The 16,018-nt window shown below is 38.7% G+C and overlaps 1 protein-coding gene across 2 annotated transcripts in view; it reads left to right on the top strand.

Moving 5' to 3' along the window:
* LOC135465404 (membrane-bound transcription factor site-1 protease-like) overlaps positions 1 to 5,475 on the top strand; it is a 30,170-nt gene extending 24,695 nt beyond the window's left edge. The window contains exon 30 of one of the 2 annotated variants that reach the window (XM_064742637.1): positions 159 to 5,475. In XM_064742637.1, coding sequence (XP_064598707.1) covers positions 159 to 474 — 316 coding nt within the window. In that variant the 3' untranslated portion in view covers positions 475 to 5,475. The remainder of the gene's footprint in view (positions 1 to 158) is intronic. The other variant, XM_064742638.1, reaches the window with a different exon arrangement.
* The last annotated feature ends 10,543 nt before the right edge of the window (positions 5,476 to 16,018 follow it).

Here is a 16,018-nt window from a genome sequence, read left to right as displayed (position 1 = left end):
GACAATAAGTCTGAAGCTGTAAGTGGCATTACCATTAACATGCAGTGTAGGGAAACATACATGGGTGTGGGATAACACAGCAATAAAACAAACTGCATTGACTGCTGATCCAGTCACAGGCACATACAATGTATGTCTCTTTCTTTGTATCTTTGTAGCAATCTGTACCAGCCACAGAAGCTTTTATCTATTGGCCTGGAGCCACCAGTTCCCGTGATGAACAAGCCAGGTAACGCCCTACCCCTGGGGATCCGAGATAGCCCTGTGATAAACTGGCAGTCTGGTAACGGAGTATCTGTGTCAGATGGGCTCACCGTCTTCCCAGCAGTGGCATTTCTTGGGACAATATTAGTCGTGGTTTTCCTTGTGTGTCACTTTTATAAATTCAAGTTTAACAAGCCTCGACGGAAAAGACCAAAGATTAGAAAGATTCATCATTATCTTATGTATGGGTCGAAAGTTCCCGGGGTTTGACCCCTGCAGGAATCTTAGACCACCGCTCAGTGTTTGTTGTCGTTCATGTTTCATCTCTAGGGTCATCCATGGTGGAACTGTACATGAACCTGACATGGTCTTGTGATAATCTGGCTAAATGTAATGGGAAGTGTGTAATAGCCGTGAGTTGTGTGCATTGCTAACGTAAGTCACCAACAATGGGAGACTCAAGGACAAGCTACACAGAAGGTCCAAATGACAGTACAACACATCATTTTCTTCTGTGACGTTGCAGTGCGTGCGTGGTTCATACATGTTTTATGGTACATCGATAATTGTGAGGTAATAAAGAAAAAGAACAAATGAGTTCACAGCTTTGCAACCTCTTGATATGGAGGAGAAGGAGTTTTACAAGTCCCACATTGAATAGATAAGATGATGATATGATGCATACCTACAGTGATGTTGGAAGATTCAGTATTGTGCTGGGAATTACAGATGCTCTCATCAAGGATGCAGGCGTGTGATTGCTGGGAGTTACAGCTTATGTCCGCATACTGCTGGATCAGTGAGATAACAATTGAGGATTTGCTGGTCATGGACAAATCTTGTGCACGTATCAGGGTCCTTGATAACATCGACCAAAATGTCTCTAGAATTATTAAATGGCTGGTTTCCAGAACCGTTCTACTGCTCTTGGGAAGTATTGATGAGGCTTTCAAGAATTGATTAACTGCTAGTGGAAACACAGATTTCACGACGAAGATTGACGCCAAAGAGAAAGTTTATCTTAGCAGAAAAGAATTACGATGGTGACATGGTATCTGTGTGTTTTCTAAGTACACATTTATACAGCCACAGGAAGGAATTCTGACGAAGGCTTCATTTGTGCGTTTTCTTAAGTACACATTTATACAGCCACAGGAAGGAATTGTGATGAAGGCTTCATTTATGTGTTTTCCTAAGTACACCTTTATACAGCCACAGGAAGGAATTGTGACGAAGGCTTCATTTATGTGTTTTCCTAAGTACACCTTTATACAGCCACAGGAAGAAATTGTGACAAAGGCTTCATTTGTGCGTTGTCTTAAGAACACCTTTATACAGCCACAGGAAGGAATTGTGATGAAGGCTTCATTTGTGCGTTGTCTTAAGAACACCTTTATACAGCCACAGGAAAGAATTGTGACAAAGGCTTCATTTGTGCGTTTTCTTAAGTACACCTTTATACAATCACAGGAAGGAATTGTGGAGAAGGCTTCATCTGTGTGTTTTCTTAAGTACGCCTTTATACATCCACAGGGAGGAACTTGTGATGAAGGCTTCATTTGTGTGTTTTCTGAAGTACATTTAACAATCACATTAAGGAATTGTGATGAATGCTTCATGTGTGTGTTTTCACAGTATCTTCACAGTGAGATGGAAACACAATGTATCATGTGATCTTCACATGGTTTATCTGTATGCTATAGATATGTAAAGGTTAACCCATGCCAGATTGCCATGTTCAAATACTCCAGGCTGCTTCGATACCAGAGCTTGTGTAAGTATGTCCAACATAACGGCCAAAGCCTGGTCCATCATCAGTGATTGCAGAGATAAATCACACGGCCAGGTATTGTGTTGGGACCACTGATATTAGCGTCATTATTATACCATATCTAATACCTGATTACCAAAGTTATCGTCATCTTAACCCCTGGGAGGGTAAGGTGACAAAGACAATGCCAATTTGGACATTCTTATGAGTGACTGTAAAATGGTGCCTACATATTTAGAATCTCCTCATTTGTACTCATGTGGCAAGGTGTTTGTGCAAAATGCAACATTTATATTCACCAAAACTTAATCACAATATCTTATTTGGATATGTATTTATTGAGAGGTTTGCACTTTCCTTTTTTCTTTTCTATTTATTATTTTTTTTCTGTGGGGGTTATTGTCTATTTTCTCCTCCATACCTTTTTCTAGGATTTATGACTGGAATCTGCAGTATTTTACTGTGTGAACTCATTCCAGATGGTTACAAGTTATAAGAAATACATGTATCCCCATGAAGATTAGGAAGTGTGGAAACACATGCAAACAGTCTGTGGTGATTAGAAGATGTGTGTGAACACAGTCCTTGAGTAGTACGTGTATCTCGCATGATTAAAGAATGTGTAACTCAAGCCTGAATATTAGAAGTTTATAAACTCATATTCATAAATACCTCATTCATTGTACATACTTCTCCTCCTATAAAAGATAATAGTATGCAGATTTGGCATTACCTCTAGATTCACAAATACCGACCGTCAGCTCTCTAAATTATCTTTAGCCATTTTGTGAGTCAAACAATCTCTAACACAGCTCTCTAAAGTGAAGGAGGTAAACAAGATGAAAGGTTGCTAAAGGGAGACCTGAAGCACCAATACAGTTTAAACGTACTGTATTTCGCCTGAAGTTTGGTAAGTAAAAATGTAGAAGCATGCAATGGTCTTAAAATCATACTTTTTGATGCCAACACAGAAATATTTTTTATTTGAAATTAATTGCGTTTCACAAAGAACTCTTTAATATATGACTATGAGGTGGATGAATCAATCAGAATCAAGCGAAATGTGTTACTGGAAAGGGGTTAAACTTAGGGTGAAATACAGTGGTTAGCTTGAATGGTTAGCCACTGGGATTATCATGTGTTACATCCCCCAAACTCCGCAGGATTGTGGACAAATGAACAAAGTAAACATGTTTAAGCTGACAGGCTGATCATCGGGGCTCAGGCTCATGAAACTTCTGAAATTCTGTTTGGGATATTCAAGAGTGTCTGAATTTCGGGAGTGTTTGAAATTCCAGAAGAATTATGGTAAACAAAGTGTTTTGCTTCAACAAGATGAAAACTATACTAAATATTTGACTTAGGTTTTGTTGAGCAACAGTGCATGTTGAAATTCTGACTTAAGCAAGTTACTTACTATACTTAAGTTTTCTGAAACCGTGTCCTCTTTGATGGCATCATCGTCATGGAAACTCAAGTTTGTTTGTACTGAAGTATACGTTAGATAAATTCTCTGGTAGAAAGCTAAAAACCTGAAAAACAGTCATGTATTTTCACCTTTTTTGTTTTAGAGAGTGTGGTGAAAGTTGGTGCCAAAATAATATCCTGGTCAAAGGCCTAAAATAATTTATCTTATTTATAGCTTACTGTGTGGATGCACACTTCATTTTTCAGCTTCTAGGTTACTTACATGTATTTCTGCACTGAAAGGTTGCATAAAGATATTTGTATTTTATGACTGGACAAAGGAATACTTTAATCTTTGGGGATTTAACTTTTATGTATGATTTCAATCCCCTAATACACCTCTGCCACATGTGAAAGTGATTGTTAAAAGTGCTTGGCATTATGTAAAACTCTTCCTGTCTTCCAAATCATTTCATCTTCACCACATTGTCACTCTTTTTTTTCTTTTTTATGCCTCTTTATCCGTGACTTTCATCCCCTGGACATGATGCATGATTTATTTTCATTGTCATAGATATAAATTTGCGACTCTTGTGTCAAAAAATTCCCTCATAACTTGCAATAGTCATCTTGATTTATACTAATACACGCACAGGTGTTCTGATTCAAAGCAAGGCCTGTATTTATTAAACATCTTAAAACTTATGCCAAAAATTCAAACATCACTGCAATTAAAATATTTCCTTCTATAAAAATTTGTACGTTGATTCTTTACTGCAGAACAAAGTACTAATCACAATTTGAGCTCTTTCCTGTTCTGAGATTGACTTTTTGAGTTGCTTGATAAATTCGGACCCTGACTTCAAACTTGGCACTGAAACGTCCATCCTTTTTTGTTTAATAGTATGTGGGCATCAGTGAGGATTATGTAAATTATTGGTTTTTTTTACTTGATATATATTCATGAAATATGTAAGCATTTTGAGCAGTGAATACAATCACCTGAAGCCCGTGTTTGATTGTGTTCAGATATAACAACATTGCCCTTGATGTCCTTGTCTTGCACCTTCAAATGATTTTCTTTTGAATGGGGACATTAAGACCATATCATGATAATAAATGAATGTCATACAGTGCTTAACACAGGATCTGGAATCAGCAACTTTCTGTTGGGTTAAGTGGGTTTTGTTATAGAAATTCCAGTAGTTCATTTTAATGTTAGCTGGTCAGTCAGTAGAATGGATATCAGTACAGTTCAGTGATATACGTAGGCAAGTTGTGTCACACCATCATAAAGTGGGTTGTCATAAGCATTGTGTTAGTTTATATCCCAGTAATCGCCATCATTATCTTGGATGGGTTGTGATTATTTTGGGGGAGAGTGATATCTTAGCGCGACTCGTGCATAAAATACAGCTTTTTTATGGCATATCTGATACACAGGAGAACTGCATTTCAAGAAACATCTTCCAAGTATCTTGGGTTACATGTATTTATGTGTGCGTTGGTCCATTGAGTGCAAATTTTGTGAAATGTCCAATTCCTTTATTTTATGTACAGGGATTAAATACTCCATTAAACTAGCCTATGCTCTTGTGGCTACATGTACTGCACAAAAGTTTGTCATTTATTTTCCATTGCAACAAAACTACACATATGTGCCGACAGTGCAGGAAGTAAGGGGTGTCGAACAGTTTCTTGTGAGCAAACCAGTGGAGGTGATTCCGCCGGCCGTAAATATCTATTGGGCTAAATTATTTAAGTGCAGTCCAGTTGGTGATTTTCAGACTTGTGCTTTAGAGACAATGTCAGCGCTGACACTGTATGTAACTTAACTGCTCGGGTATTTAGCTGTGTGAATCCTAGATAAGGTGGTGTTATGGTGTGAACTGCTGGGCAGTCTAGTGTATGTCAATAGGGGATTTTTTTTTTTTTTTTGCATGCGTTAGATTCATTATAGATGGATTTTGTTCTGTTTATTTTATATTAGCTACATTTGATTATAGTTGTTTGATGTTTTAATTGACCTGTTCTCTCAGAGAATGTCCAGCATGTTTGTCAAATGTGAATACATAAATAAATGTTTTTATGATAAATGACCCTGACGATTGTCTTTCAGTTTCTAAGATTCATACTAACCAAATAGTAACTGTTTTATCTATTCTAAAGAGCAATAGCAAAAATTCGATTTGATTTTTGGCTGATGGGTTTTTTTAGTTAAAAGTCTCCGGTGTCTTTAAGTTAGCAGCATTTATAAACCTTTCAGACCATTACACACGCAAACTGTGACCAACCCTTACAAGTTTGTAAAAGGTTGGTTACTCTGAAAAAAATAATCTGTTAAATTTAACAGAATGTCTGTTGTCTGAGTGATGCTAGAATGTATTCTGTTATTGCAGCAGATTATTCTGTTAAATATAACACACATGTTCAATTAACTCTACATAACGATTATATTACACTAACAGGATGTTATCATGAATATGACACAATGTTGTGTTTTAATAACAGAATAGATTCAAGCATTACTTAACAGGTATTCTGTCAAAATTAACTTTAATTTTTTTAAGTGTACCAATTGGTAACTGAGTGGAAATGCAAGAAAAGACATCTACTCAGTACCAGTCAGTTTCCCTGGTTGTAACACATGGCTATGTTTGGCTTTACCAATAAGTTTTAAGTGATACTGTAACCAAGTTGTTGCCATTTAGTAACAAATCCGTTACCAGCTGAAACAGGCTGCATGTATCACCCGACGCTGGACTGTTCAGTAACCGTTGGGTACATGACACCCCAAAAATGGATATTAACGTGTACAAAGCTGCAACCAAATTGGTACTGCAAGAAAAGTACCGTGTCAGCCTACATATGAAAGTTTACCTGTGTGTCACGTATGATTACAAAACGTTTATTTTCATGTAAATGTATGAAATGAAGTCTACAGGTCTTTCACAATTCAAACATGCATACATAGGCCTACAAACGTAAAAGAGCAGTGACTGGCAGTGCCGATAGGGGGCGCTCGAGCTCCATCAACTCTTAAACCTGTGAACTTTTCATGTGTGGTAACTTCGCGAGTGTGGCATTGACGGCCAAATAAATAAATAAATAAATAGCTGTGTCTTATGTTAAGCCGGTTATCTACCTACCGGGTTTCCTCCTGGGTTCTGTCCGGTTTCATACCACCATAAAGCTGCCCACCGTCGTATAAGTGAAATATTTTTGAGTGAGACGTAAAACACCAATCAAATAAATATATACCTGCCTTAACCATTCATTTTAATGGATATATCCATGTAAGTTACGATGATCTTGGTCAAGCCGCCAATTGTACGGTATTAAGATTTATATCCTTTGGGGTAATGTTCTCGTGCATCGGGTGTCTATCTCATGTAGAGGTGTCTGTAAGCACTTAATGTGTGGGGGTGGGACGGTGTGGGCCTCCATGGTCGAGGTGATTACCACGCCAGAGCGCGTAATGACCTGGGAGCCTCTCACCAATGCGGTTGTTGTGAGTTGAAGTCCGGCTCGTGCTGGCCCCCTCTCCGGCCGTACGTGGGAAGGTACTACAGTGGACGGTCGTGGGCGGGTTTCCCAGGCTCTGCCCGATTTCCTCCCACCTTAAAGCATCAACCAAATAAATATATGTATAATTTTTAAGATGCAGGAGACCGTTTCACATATCAATAAAAAGGTTTACTATTTATTTCGTGCTGTGTACCATTGTTGGATAAATTCAGCCAAGTTTGAGAATCTGCCTTCAAATATTTTGTTTTGTTGAAAAGAGTAAGATTTTGAATTTTAATAGGACCCTGTAGATTTGTGAAACAGATGTTAGAAGGCCCGGTACCCATGCAATGAGGGGCTGTGGTCTTTTTTCCGATTTTTTCCACCTGCATACCTGACGACGGTCATACGAGTGAAGTATTCCAGGGTAAGACGCTCAGTTCTATTTGCATAGACAATTATAAATGTACAAACGGCATGAAACATAAGCCCACAGACACTGAGAGTCCTTCATGTAACAAACATCGTGATATTAACCGTAATGACGATATTTATTTATTTGTTTTACCACGTACTCAAGCATATTTCACTTATACGACGCCGGCCAGTATTATGATGGGAGGAAAGCGGATGGCGCAAGGGAGAAGGCCACGACCATCCGCAGTTTGCTGCACGACCTTTCAGGGTACGGCCTGGGAGAAAGCCAATATGAGCTGGACTGGAACTCGCGTCTCCTGGTCATTGTGCCGCACTGGCACGCTAATCACCTCGACCAGGGAATACCCATAATGGCGTTAAACTCGAAACAAAAATACTCACTCAGTCTATCCCTGTGACCACCATTCATGACACCATTCACGTCTATAAACGTAACAGGCAACAAATACTCGAGCTATTATAGATGGAACTTGAAAATAAATGGGAAAACGTCAGCTGTTTCACATTAGGATTCTCTTGAAGGAACTAAATATAGAAGATGTTCAAATCTTGATGGGTCGTCTGAATGAAATGGCCAAGATTATGCTTCTATTTTTACAGGATGTTTATAACATGATCAGCTACAGTACATGCACAATAACCTTCAACAATGACGTCAGCATCAGCCCAAGCGCTGGCGTCATAGACACTGTGAACGCGACATATACGGTGTAAGAACTGACAGTGCTAACAAATAAAAGATGGGCCTATATTCCATTAGAGTTCATACCTACACAGAGATCACCAGGTTAGAACAGAGTTAAGATATGTAGGCCCTCTTACCAGATAAACTTCGGTGGCCTAATGGTTAAAGAGCGTCCACCTCGAAGTCGGGAGACCTTGGATCAAACCCTTGTCGGGTCATACTAAAGACTTTGAAAATAATTCTTGCTGGTGCCTCGTTTGGCGCTCCTCACTGAGAGGTTAGGGCAAGGAAACAGGACTGGTTTGTTCAGTGTCACTATAATGTGACTGGACGGGGTGTCTTGTCTGGTGTCTTCTGCATGATAAATCAGTGGCAGCAGCACTTTGGCGTCGTGAACTCGCCTTACCACAAAGGTAACAAGATATTTATCCCCCATTAATTCCATTATATGTGGTAAAAGATGTAGTATCTACTCCTTTTCAGTCATATGATGACGAAGGAGCCCTTGAAATGCATATAGGTGTCATGTGCCTCCTTGTTGCAGGCCGGATTTCCACCGCTCTTTTATCTAGTGCTGCTTCACTGAGACGAATTACGGAAGGCAAGTAAGGCGCCCCACCCGAGCCATTATATTGATACGGGTCAACCAGTCGATGCACTACCCCTTTCATGTTGAACGCCAAGCGATGAAGTTACAACTTCCTCTTTTAAGGTCTCAGGTGTGTCCCACCCCAAACTGACCCTGTATCTATCGCCCCCGAAGCTACCCTAAAAGTGCGATTCAATTCCATTAAGTTTGGTAACAAATATGACTTATCCATTAGCTATCATCCATAATTCCCCTTAAAATAAAACTGAAAATATATGTATTGTTAAAATTGCAGCAGATTAAAACTGTCTTTCAGTGGAGTGAGTGAGTGAGTGCTTGGGGTTTAACGTCGTACTCAACAATTTTTCAGTCATATGACGACAAAGGAATCCTTAGGGTGTATGTAATGTGCCTCCTTGTTGCAGGACGGATTTCCACCGCTCTTTTATCTAGTGCTGCTTCACTGAGAGGACTTACCGAAGTGGACGTTCTTCCAACTGTGCTCTCCGGGCCGGCTCTTTCAGTGGAAATTTGTCAAGTAATTAAATGCGAAACATATACGCAGTTGTATCTCACTCGCTGAAATTTGTAATACAAACACTTGCATTAGATCCACAAAGGCCTTTCGCTCTGAAATAAGCAGGGATAAGTATACAATATACTGTAAACGACGCACTGTCTGTACCATATATAGAATGCACAGAATCAGTATAGAATCCAAAAACGTCCTGTATGAAAAGTTTACTGTAAATAAAAAAATGTTCTGTGTACAGAATGTTTTGTAAATGGAAAATTTTCTGTACATGGAATATTCTGTAAATGAAAATGTCCTGTGTGTAGAATATACCGTAAACGAAAAACGTTCTGTATATAGAACTTACTGTAGATGAAAAGCGCTCTGTATATAGAATATACTGTAAAGGAAAAACGTTCTGTATATAGAATATACCCCAATCGAAAAATGTTCCGTATATAAGGTGAACTGTAAATAAAAATGGTGTATGTGTTGGCATATTTGGCAGCATGATCTATTGTATACGTTGTGCAATGGCAGATCATGTCTGAACATATACTGGTAAAGCCGTGGTCAAACAGTGCAATTTTTAATAGGGACTCGTCCAATTCAACTAACCAAGCTAGGACGTACACTATGTAAGACGATTTATGAATTCAAACGTTATGATTAGGTTAAATTTTGTACGTCTAAATCGCATCGCGTGAACGTAGCTTTAGAGTACATGTATTTTATTTATTTATTTGATTGGTGTTTCACGTCGTACTCCGGAATATTTCATTTATGCGACGGCGGCTGTAGGGTGTAATGTGCACACCGAAGCACTATTCGTTCGTGAAGTAGAATAGATCCCAAAGAAATAATGTAAAGTTTAGTCAAGCCCTAACTGATTCTTATCGTCAGTTCCATAGGTAAAAAAGTATATGGCAAATGCCCGACCCTCGTCCACCAATAAAATAACAGGATAATTCTTTTCAGTTACCCTAAATCAATAGGTCCGGGTTTTGATGGCTGACTAAGGAGTTGCCTAAACCTGGTCATGACCAAACGTACAGGGGTCAATCTACTGACGACATCGCCACAGACTGTAAGAGCAACGGGTCGGACTCGCCCGTAAGGCGTTAAGACAGCACAAAGTTACCCAGCCATTCCTTAACCAAGGTGGCTGTGTATATCGAATGGTTTGACAGCCGCTAAAGTGGGTTCAAGATCTCTCATGGGATAGAATCAAACAAGGCCAAGGGTTTTCCAGTCGATAACTAACAGGTGGTGGAGACAGCTGGAGGACGTCTGGAGGCACTGGCGGGGACCAAGCATCGAGCCATTGTTGGAACCGCTAACAAGGACATTGAAAGCGGAAAGGACGAATGTTGTACATGTCAGGAAGAATTATGAGCTGTATATAGGAATATTAAATGAGTTGATTAAGATTACCTGATAAAACGGAAAGTTACGGTATTTAGTCCTCCGCGTTGTAAACAATCCTGTGCATCTAAACTGACGCCATTCGCGTACCAACAGTCAGCTACAATGGATATTCCAGGTCAATAATCGCAAGACCAATTTCCACATGAACGTTTAAAGGGAAACAAACGTAAAAAATGAAGTGCACACCAGCTTAATAATATGACCATTAAAAGCTGTATATAAAATGTCCTTAATAACTTTGTTTGATTTATTTTTCAAAGAATTAAATGCTGTCAAATGTTTTGGATTGTATAAAGTGAGCTTTATGGATCCATATTGATTACCGCTAAATGCCCTTAAAATTCGGCCACAATAATGCATTTTCAGAGGAGAATAAGTGTCACAAAATATTATTTGTGGTGCTAAAACATACAATTTTCTAGTAGAAATCTCATTTTACATCTCATGTTCCAAGGCAGACCTCAAAACACCTTACTAAAATAAATAGAACTCTCAGAGTCTGGAAAAATGGCCAAGTTACTCATGGACGAAATTTATGGATCCAAATTGATAATGTGTGTCCTCAATGAGGCCACAACAACTTTTCCCTATCCCTAAAACAGTAATTTAATGTTAAATTCGCTTTTCGTGCATCAGCACACATTACAGGAGTGAAGTTCACAAGGATACCTGGTCATAAAGGTGCAGAAATAGCTGTGCATGGTCACGAAAGACACACGAACTCAGTTTTTACGGTATACAGTTTTTAATAATCTTTCTACAAATGCTTGCTTCATTTTTCAAGTTTCTTTCTCAAAAGCATACCAAACAAAAAAAAAAACCCAATGCGGACAATGCATTTCAATGGTGTTGGAGATACGTAAGAAAGTTTAACAGTATCCAAATCGTATATCATTTATTTATTTATTTATTTATTTGATTGATGTTTTACGCCGTACTCAAGAATATTTCACTTATACGACGGCGGCCAGCATTATGGTGGGTGGAACCGTATATCATCTTAGTTTATAAGTGGTGGGATATATCCTATAGCTGTAAACTATAAAAGCACTGGCCTGCGCATCGGTAGTGTTCAGAAGGAAAACAGAGGTTCCTATAGGCCTTACGCCTTGCTCAGAGCAAGAATGAGCCTTAATAAAACACTTACGAGTATATCTCCGCTTCAAAATTTTCCATTTGGCACAGATATATGATTTTCGCATTTCTAGAAAACAATGTTCCTTAGACATACCAAAAACATCTAAAATGTTAATTCGTTCTTTCATGCAACCCCACAATCTTAGCACACATAAATATCTTAATTCACCATACCTCACCCCAAATTAACTCTTCCCTTCATGATGATCATGATGATCCGACACCATCCAAGGCCGTAACACTAAAAAAGTCATCGGTTAAGTTCATTTCCACAATGATGACGGATTACATTTTCAACGATGTAACGGATTAATCCGTGATAACGAATTAATCGGTAATCAGGAAGGGATTGATTCGTTATCACGGACGGATTAATCCGTTAGGTTGACGAAAATGCGTTCCGTCATAACTCCGGGAGCAAATCTAACTGATGACTTTTGAGAGAATGCAACCAGGCAACTCTTCTGATCATACGTGCTCATGATCCAACCGCTCCTCCCCCATCTATCCATCCATCTATTCACCCATCCATCTACTAATGTAAAATACATTAACGCCAATCGGTCATGTTCCCTAGTAGTCCCTTGCCGTTACCGTAGGGAATATATGCTTACACATTGTCCGACAGTCCATCAGTCCGTCACGATCCAGTTTGCCGGACTATTTTTTCTTCAGATCGACAAAATCATGTCTGTTTTTGTCCTGTTTTGGGCTTTTACAAGGCAGTTTCCTGGAGTTTTTTCAAACTGGTTTGTTTGGTTACACAGAGGCAAATTACAGACCTAGTTTAAAATGTCCAAAATAGTTTTTATTTGTATATTTCTGTATTATGTTCTTTATTTATACATTTTACTGGCTAGAGCCTTCCTTGGTTGTATATCTCCATAAATAAGACTTTTACATCGAGTGAATGCAACGTTTGGTGGTTTTTCTAAACATAGCCAACTAATATTTGACCCATGCACACACACGCTTATGTAGTGCGCATGGAGACCAAACCATGCGTTTTGATTGTCTCGTGCCACTTGTTGACTGCAACCGTTTAAGATGTCCTATATTCCACGTTATATTTTCTTGCATCCATGCTATTATTGTGTCATCAGACATGACTGTGTATGTTCGAGGTATTATGTACCCGATCTCTATAGCTTGTAGCTTTCTCACCACTTGCAATCCTTAGAACCATGTATTTGTTGCTAGAATCGTATTCTTTCATTATATAAAAACTATACATGCATTCACAAAAATAACTGCAAAAAAATACCGTGGAATACATTAAGCAGTCAGTGAAATAAATATTGCATTGAAAACAGTAGTTTTTAACCATAAGGGCCTACATAACGTATTGGGATGTCCTCGTTCTGTCTCTCTTATTAGCCTTCCATGCTGAAGGCTGAAAGCTTATTGTTTTTGCTCGGACAATTAAACTTTTTTATTTGGGAAGTGATTTCGCAGCTGTTTGAAATTTGGGAGCAAAATTCTCGTGGATCTTTCAGGGTTTTGAAGTTTGATCTTCTAGCTCACTTAGTTTGGCGGCCAAATTGGGTTTGGAAGGAAACCTTTGAACATCTATGTTTGCAACATTTTGAGGTGTAGTTAAACATTGTTAATGTTACGTAATTCAATGGCCTGTTAACTGTGAGCATTTGCAATTTGCGCCAAATTGTATGCGAGATATGCTCTTTTCATGGGGGTTGAATCATTTAAGTTACCATCAACAGTTGTTTTCCTTCAAGTGTTTAAATGGCATATCACCCTACTTCAAAAATAGAAATCTGAAAATATTTATTTAACCTAGACAGAGGGTAACTAGACAATTACATGCTCTTTAGCTGCCTGCTTAACTGTCCTTGATTTCCGAAAGCAGGCTATGTATCTTATTACACATATAGCAACATCGTTGTGTTGCTGAATGGTACAATATTGTTATGTCACAAACTGCTCTGTAGAGAAGCCGAGTTTTATCCATATCCTAAATCATAATATATCCCAATGATTCCAATCTCTAGTCTATCCATTCCTCCTTCCATTTCACCCTGCATCAAACCTGATTCGGTCAGATGTGGAAACCCATGGCCATCCGTAGGTTGCTGACAGACCTTCCCACAAAAGACTGCATAGGAAGCCAGCATGAGCTGGACTTGAACTCACATCGACCTCTTCCTGAGCCGCACTGGAGCGCTAATCCCCTTTGCCATGTGGGCCACCTAAACCTTTGTTTGAGCATGTGAAGTAGAACGACAGAAATCAAACCAATCAGATGCAGTAGCATGCCATTAAAATGTCAAATCACTGAGCATATAACGTGACCTATGACTTAGTATATGTCCCTTATATAGGGAAATAAGATGACCATTTAAACTGTCAGGGTCCATTGTGTAGTTGGATGGCTGAAAAGTGCCACACCAATCAAACAAGCGCAGTCGGTCACGTGATGTCTCGAGGCGCCATTTTGTCTCGGCAAACAAAAGAGATTCCCGGGATTAGACTTAACTGTGTATTCCAATTTTATCTGCTAATATGTTAATTCTTTTTTTCATTAAATTTCAATGAAGGTTAAAGGCAGTGCAAATAGCCAGTGGAAGAAATCAATTTGGAAGGCGTAATCACCAGACATTTCCACAAGTAAAGACTTTTTTGTACCACATTCGTGATGTTGAGCTCAACATGGCTCGATATAGCTCTGGGCGAATGAGAAAAACATGGCGTACGTGTAACGAGCAGCACGTATAGTGCTTAAACTGGCATCTCTATGACAACATCTGAGCATTATCTGTAACCTTGCGCATGTCACCCACTCATTTCAGCTCAACACGGCAAAAAGTGAGCTTTTCTGGGCAAGAAGTGAAGTTAGACCAATCTGTGTCTCTTTTGTTATTTTTGCTGGACGGCTTTAATGTTTACACTATATTCTTTTGCCTATTTTTTGTCTTGATCATTTATAAATTGGTCGGGTTAAGTAGAAAGAAGAGCATCAGTGAGCTCTTTACGTGTACTGTGCCTTGAAAAATGTCATTTAGATGATCTGGTAGTACATCTTTGTATGGTAATCGCGAATACGTACCCTCAACGGTAACACGGTGTTCCTCCAAGAAGAAATGTAAAAGAAAATTTTCAGACAAGTTCTAAACATTGAACAGAATAGTTTTTTCTATACAGGACAACCATGTATTGAATATAACCTTTCCACCGTGGACAAAACTTTAACACGCGGAGAAAATCTTTCCACGCCAGAGAAAACCTTTCCACCCCGGAGAAAACCTTTCTACCGCGGGGAAAACAATTACTCTGCAGAGAAAAGATTTACACTGCAGAGAAAAGCTTCAGACCATGGAGAAAAATGTTTTCACCGCGAAGAAAACGTTTACACCACGGAGAAAACGTTTATACCGCGGAGAAAACGTTTTAGAAGTTTACAGCTATATCAGTTTTGTCCAAAATATTTCTGTCATCGTTTATTCATTTCCATGTACTTTAAGATCTATGTTCTTAACAATAAGCTTTCATTAGAAAAACTGTGAACCACGGAAAATCCTTAGAAAATTCTAAAAGTTTCGAATGGCACTTACAGGCCATAGCACTCGAACAAGAATTCATCAATAACTCACTAATATTGAGTAGAACAAGAATTCACCAACAACTCACTAATACTGAGTAGAACAAGAATTCACCAACAACTCACTAATACTGAGTAGAACAAGAATTCACCAACAACTCACTAATACTGAGTAGAACAAGAATTCACCAACAACTCACTAATACTGAGTAGAGCAAGAATTCACCAATAACTCACTAATACTGAGTAGAACAAGAATTCACCAACAACTCACTAATACTGAGTAGAGCAAGAATTCACCAATAACTCACTAATACTGAGTAGAGCAAGAATTCACCAATAACTCACTAATACTGAGTAGAACAAGAATTCACCAATAACTCACTTATATTGAGTAGAACAAGAATTCACCAATAACTCACTTATATTGAGTAGAACAAGAATTCACCAATAACTCACTAATACTGAGTAGAACAAGAATTCACCAACAACTCACTAATACTGAGTAGAGCAAGAATTCACCAATAACTCACTAATACTGAGTAGAACAAGAATTCACCAACAACTCACTAATACTGAGTAGAGCAAGAATTCACCAACAACTCACTAATACTGAGTAGAACAAGAATTCACCAACAACTCACTAATACTGAGTAGAGCAAGAATTCACCAATAACTCACTAATATTGAGTAGAACAAGAATTCACCAACAACTCACTAATACTGAGTAGAGCAAGAATTCACCAATAACTCACTAATACTGAGTAGAACAAGAATTCACC

Source organism: Liolophura sinensis, chromosome 5 (assembly GCF_032854445.1).
Source record: "Liolophura sinensis isolate JHLJ2023 chromosome 5, CUHK_Ljap_v2, whole genome shotgun sequence".
NCBI classification, from domain to species: Eukaryota; Metazoa; Mollusca; class Polyplacophora; order Chitonida; family Chitonidae; genus Liolophura; species Liolophura sinensis.
This window is presented reverse-complemented; position numbering and strand designations above follow the sequence as displayed.